This window comes from Myotis davidii, unplaced genomic scaffold (genome assembly GCF_000327345.1).
Source record: "Myotis davidii unplaced genomic scaffold, ASM32734v1 scaffold545, whole genome shotgun sequence".
NCBI lineage: Eukaryota > Metazoa > Chordata > Mammalia > Chiroptera > Vespertilionidae > Myotis > Myotis davidii.
The window spans coordinates 2081743-2087497 of record NW_006296634.1 but is presented as its reverse complement, the minus strand read 5'-3'; the positions used below and the strand labels follow the sequence as shown (position 1 = coordinate 2087497).

At 50.2% G+C, this 5755-nt stretch overlaps 1 protein-coding gene across 1 annotated transcript in view; it reads left to right on the top strand.

The window, feature by feature from the left end:
- The window catches only part of EGR1 (early growth response 1), a 3661-nt gene extending 841 nt beyond the window's left edge, over positions 1–2820 (top strand). Inside the window, exon 2 of the mRNA XM_006772454.2 lies at positions 274–2820. Within this exon, the coding sequence (XP_006772517.1) occupies positions 274–1598 (1325 nt within the window). The 3' untranslated portion in view covers positions 1599–2820. The remainder of the gene's footprint in view (positions 1–273) is intronic.
- The last annotated feature ends 2935 nt before the right edge of the window (positions 2821–5755 follow it).

The following is a 5755-nucleotide window of genomic DNA, read 5'->3' as shown; positions in this document are numbered from 1 at the left end:
GCTGGCGGGAATCCCTGGGCCGCGCCGCCGCCGCTGCGGAGCGCTGGGAGCTGCAGTGGAGGGGGATTCTCCGTATTTGCGTCAGCTGTTGTTGAATTGGGTTCTGCCGCTGGAGCGGGTCCAGGAACATTGCAGTCTGCTGCTATCAATTATTAACCAGCTCGGCCGTCAATGGTAGCCGGCCCGACCTCTTGCCTGACAGCCCCGCTCCTCGTCGTCCTCCAGTGATTGCTCTCCAGTAACCCAGCCTCCTCCCTCTCTTTCTCCCGCCAGAGTCGTTTCCTGACATTTCTCTGAATAACGAGAAGGTTCTGGTGGAGACAAGTTATTCCAGCCAAACCACCCGGCTGCCTCCCATCACCTACACTGGCCGCTTTTCTCTGGAGCCTGCACCCAACAGTGGCAGCACCTTGTGGCCTGAGCCCCTCTTCAGCCTGGTTAGTGGCCTCGTGAGCATGACCAACCCACCGGCCACCTCATCCTCGGCACCATCTCCAGCAGCCTCTTCCTCCTCCTCGGCTTCCCAGAGCCCACCCCTGAGCTGCGCAGTGCCGTCCAATGACAGCAGCCCCATTTACTCGGCGGCACCCACCTTCCCCACACCTAACACTGACATCTTCCCTGAGCCACAAAGCCAGGCCTTTCCAGGCTCAGCGGGCACCGCGCTCCAGTACCCGCCTCCTGCCTACCCTGCTGCCAAGGGTAGTTTCCAGGTCCCTATGATTCCAGACTATCTGTTTCCACAGCAGCAGGGGGACCTGGGCCTGGGCACCCCAGACCAGAAGCCCTTCCAGGGCCTGGAGAGCCGTACTCAGCAGCCTTCGCTCACTCCCCTCTCTACCATCAAGGCCTTTGCCACACAGTCGGGCTCTCAGGACCTAAAGGCCCTCAACACCACTTACCAGTCCCAGCTCATCAAACCCAGCCGCATGCGCAAGTACCCCAACCGACCCAGCAAGACACCCCCTCATGAACGCCCCTATGCCTGTCCAGTGGAGTCCTGTGACCGCCGCTTCTCTCGTTCCGATGAGCTCACCCGCCACATTCGCATCCACACTGGCCAGAAGCCCTTCCAGTGTCGCATCTGCATGCGCAACTTTAGCCGCAGTGACCACCTCACCACACACATCCGCACCCACACAGGCGAGAAGCCCTTTGCCTGTGACATCTGTGGGAGAAAGTTTGCTAGGAGCGATGAACGCAAGAGGCATACCAAGATCCACTTGCGACAGAAGGACAAAAAAGCAGACAAAGGTGTGACCTCCTCTACCACCCCCTCCCTCTCTTCCTACTCATCACCGGTGGCTACCTCCTACACCTCCCCGGTCACTACCTCTTATCCATCCCCAGCCACCACCTCATACCCATCACCTGTGCCCACCTCCTACTCCTCTCCTGGCTCTTCGACCTACCCATCCCCTGTGCACAGTGGTTTCCCCTCGCCCTCGGTGGCCACCACATACTCCTCCGTTCCCCCCGCTTTCCCGGCCCAAGTCAGCAGCTTCCCTTCCTCAGCTGTCACCAACTCCTTCAGCGCCTCCACAGGGCTTTCGGACATGACAACAACCTTTTCTCCCAGGACAATTGAAATTTGCTAAAGGAGAAGAGGAAAAGAAGGGAAAAGGGAGGAAAAGAAACTAGAGATTTAAAGGACAGGAGGAGGAGGAGATGGCCATAGGAGGGTTTCCTCTTGGGTCAGATGGAGGTTCTCAGAGCCCATCCTCCCCCTCTACTTGACCCCCAGGGTCAGCGTGGATATTCTGTTGGCCAACAATCCTTTCTGCCCTCTCCCCTTTCCTCATCTCCCTTTGACTTCAGCTGCCTGAAACAGCCATGTCCAAGTTCTTCACCTCCATCCAAGAACTTGATTTGCATGGATTTTGGATATATCATTTCAGTATCATCTCCACCATATGCCTGACCCCTTGTCCCTTCAATGCTAGAAAATCAAGTTGGCAAAATGGGGTTTGGGCCCCTCAGAGCCCAGCCCTGTACCCTTGTACAGTGTCTGCTATGGATTTTGTTTTCCTTGGGGTACTCTTGATGTGAAGATAATTTGCATATTCTATTGTATTATTTGGAGTTAGGGCCTCACTTTGGGGGGGAAAAAAAAAGAAAAGCCAAGCAAACCAATGGTGATCCTTTATTTTGTGATGATGCTGTGATGATTAAGTTCGAAGCTTTTTTTGAAACAGCAGTCCTTGGTGTTAATCAGAGCATGTGTCAGAGTGATGTTCCGTTAACCTTTTGTAAATATTGCCCGACTGTACTCTCTCACATGTGGCAAAATATGGTTTGGTTTTTCTTCTTTTTTTTTTTGAAAGTGGTTTTCTTCGTCCTTTTGGTTTAAAAAGTTTCACGTCTTGGTGCCTTTTGTGTGATGCGCCTTGCTGACAGCTTGACATGTGCCAGTTTAAGGGACGTGCTCACCTCTCGCCTTAAGGGGGGCAAGGAGTGATGATTTGGGGGAAGCTTTGGAAGCAAAATAAGGAAGAGGGCTGAGCTGAGCTTCGGTTCTCCAGAATGTAAGAAAAAAAAAAATCTAAAAATCTGAACTCTCAAAAGTCTATTTTTTTAACTGAAAATGTAAATTTATAAATATATTCAGGAGTTGGAATGTTGTAGTTACCTACTGAGTAGGCAGCGATTTTTGTATGTTCTGAACATGCAGTTCATTATTTTGTGGTTTTATTTTACTATGTACTTGTGTTTGCTTAAACAAAGTGACTGTTTGGCTTATAAACACATTGAATGCGCTTTATTGCTCATGGGATATGTGGTGTATATCCTTCAGAAAAATTAAAAGAAAAATAAAATAGCTATGGTTGCATGTATCTTTCCTGGGCTGGGGGTGGGCTCTGCAGTCATCCTCCCTGTTGGAGGTTTTGAGGATGTTTCCACCAGAGTTGTGGTGCCCACTGTGTGTCCTTGGAGTGAATTCTTTTTTTTTTAATTGATTTTAGAAAGAGAAGAAGGAGAGAGAGAGAGACGTCAATACGAGAGAGATACAGCGATTGGTTGCCTCCCGTATGTGCCCTGACAGGACCAAACACGCAACCTAGGTATGTGCCTTGACCAGGAATCGACCCCGTGACCTCTAGTGCACAGGACAATGCTCCAACAAATTGAGCCACACCGGCCAGGGCTGGAATAAATTCCTTATGAGGACTAGGTGTGGGTCTTCTCTTTGTTTTTTCTCTTAAGTACATATTTTTAAATTTATTTTTTAATTGTTTTCAGAGGAAGGCAGAGAGAGAGAGAAACATCAATGGTGAGAGAGAATCATTGATCGCTTGCCTCCTATACACCCCCCTACTGGGGATAAGCCAGTAACTAGGGCATGTGCCCTAACTAGGAATCAAACGACCTCCTGGTTCATAGATCAATACTCAACCACTGAACCACCCGGCAGGGCAGGGTCTTGTCTTGTTGATTCTGGGCCTGTTCCTTCTCAATCTGGTGGGCTTCAGCTTTATCTTGGTTAGTTAAAGCGAAAGAAGGCCGGAGGTAGGGGGAACACGTGGTCAGAGGCAGAACTGTTCTCCTGGCTCCAAATGTTCAGCCAGCCCTGTCCCCCATCTCTACCAAGGGTTGGGAAAAATCTATGTCCTTGGGAATTCTTGCCCATATGCACTTGGCAGGAGTTAAGGAGTAGTCACAGGGCTCTGGGAAATAGTAAACACTGGAGCTGACTCAGGCTCTCCCGCCCATCCCCCATGTCCCCAGGAACCTGAGGGTGTTGAAGAAACTTAGAAGAGGCGAGGGCCAGTTCTCAAGCCAAGAATCCTTCCAGGAAGAAATTTCATTACTTGCCAGCTGGAGCTGCCATCCTTGGCAGCTTCTGGGGGCATGAGACAGTGGGCAGGAGGCTGGCCTGGTGTTTAAGGTTCCCATCCAGACCAAGTCTGTACTGTTTTGTAGGAGGCCTGAGATGCTAGGCCCATGAGGTTCCACATTTGTGACTATAGCAATCCTTGTGGGCTCGTGAGCATCTTAGATTCTGAGAGGCCTTGAGCTGGCCACAACAACCATGCAGATTGTCAGTTGGGGAAACAGAAAGGTTAGCCAAATATTACAACATGGTGTTTTGTTATATAATATGGGCAATCGTGGGCCTCTATGGGAGCACAGAGAAGGACACCCAACCCACCCTGGGGCTTAGGAAAGGTGGAAAAATTGAGTTGGGAAGGATAAATAGGAGTCAACCCGAATGACTTGCTTTGTGTGTGAGGTAGGAAGGGTGTTGGTTGAGTTTTTGGCGGGGAAAGTGATGGATGGATCACTGAATGGAAGTATTACCTTCAATCCTAAATCTTCTGTGAATTGATCAGACACCACCATCTATTGGTCAGATGGGTGCAATAGATTTGGTGTCCTTGAATTCCCAAGCCTTGGGTCCCCCCCTCCCAATTTTTGACCCCCCCCCCCGCCAAATTAAGGATAATGAATAATTGCCCTCCCTACCTGGTATTGTTCTCAGTCCTTGAATGAAGTCAAAGTCTCACCTGCCTCCACTCTTCTTCTCTCTGAGGGTCTCTCCCAGGTTACCCATGAACACCTCCTGGGCCCAGGGGAATTCCAGCAATCCCCTGGAATTGGCCCAATTCTTTTTCTTCCATTCCAGCCTTCCCGAACAACACCGTTGATCTCTGCCTTTTCCCATGATACCAGACTCCTCAGCCTGGAGCGGGGGAACCAAGCCATATTCTCTAGCAAAGGGCATAGCCTTGTGTGCCTCCAGGCAAAATTGCCCGGTAGTGATGGGACAATATTTGCATTGGCGCACCTCTTCCCAGCCCCACCCACCTCTCCCCATCTCACTCTAAGCCCAGGAACACAAGCCTATGCCTGTTACAGATTCTTAAGAATTTCTCCCACATACTCCCAAGAAACAAAACACGGCAAGAATAAAGTATGAGAGAAAGAGCAAAGAGAACCTATCCCTTGAAAGCAGAGGGTCTCCTGTGCTATTACAGTGCATCAGAACCAGATTCCCAGGTTATCTGATTCTTGAGGTCTGGGACGGGGTCCTGGAACTAGCCTCCGTAGCAAGCACCCCAGGCGATTCTGATGCAGATGGCGTGGTGAGCAATTCTGCCAAGGCTGCTAGCTACTTTTTATAAGTCCTGTCAGCAGGGTATCTTTGGGCTCTGACGGTCCAAACTCAAATTCCTTGGCATGGTTAAAATAGGCCAAGACTCCAAAATTGCCCCATTTTATAGTCCTATAGTATAAAATAAAAGGGAAGTGTCCATTTTAACTCCTGCTCCTGGGAGGGAAATCTGAAACCAAGGGCCTAGGACAGTGCTGATAGAAGCTATCATCATAAAGGCTAACGTTAGGGGAGGGACCCAGACAATGTTGAGCAACTGATAGATACCTGGGGACATTGTCTAGGGCTTCAGGAATGTGGGGAAGGATAGAGAGGAGAAAGGTGACAGAGGCGAGAGGGTGGGGTACTCCTCCAGCCAAGGACGGGTTTAGATTCTGAAGAAAAAGAAAGAACTAGGTCCTAAGGACTCTTCACCCTTCCTCCCAGGACCTGAGAGAGACTCTTTTCTCTTGAATTCCCGGAATGTTCAGCCTCATTCATTTTCAAAGATTCTAAGCACTCAGGACAGCAAGCTGAGCCTGGTTGTCAGGCAGGGTTGTCGATCTCCCCTCACTCTGAGCTCCCCCACCCCCAGTCAGAAATGGAGTCAGGAATGGGTACCAGAGGCTCAGAGGTATCCCTGCAGCATCACCCTCTCTCCAT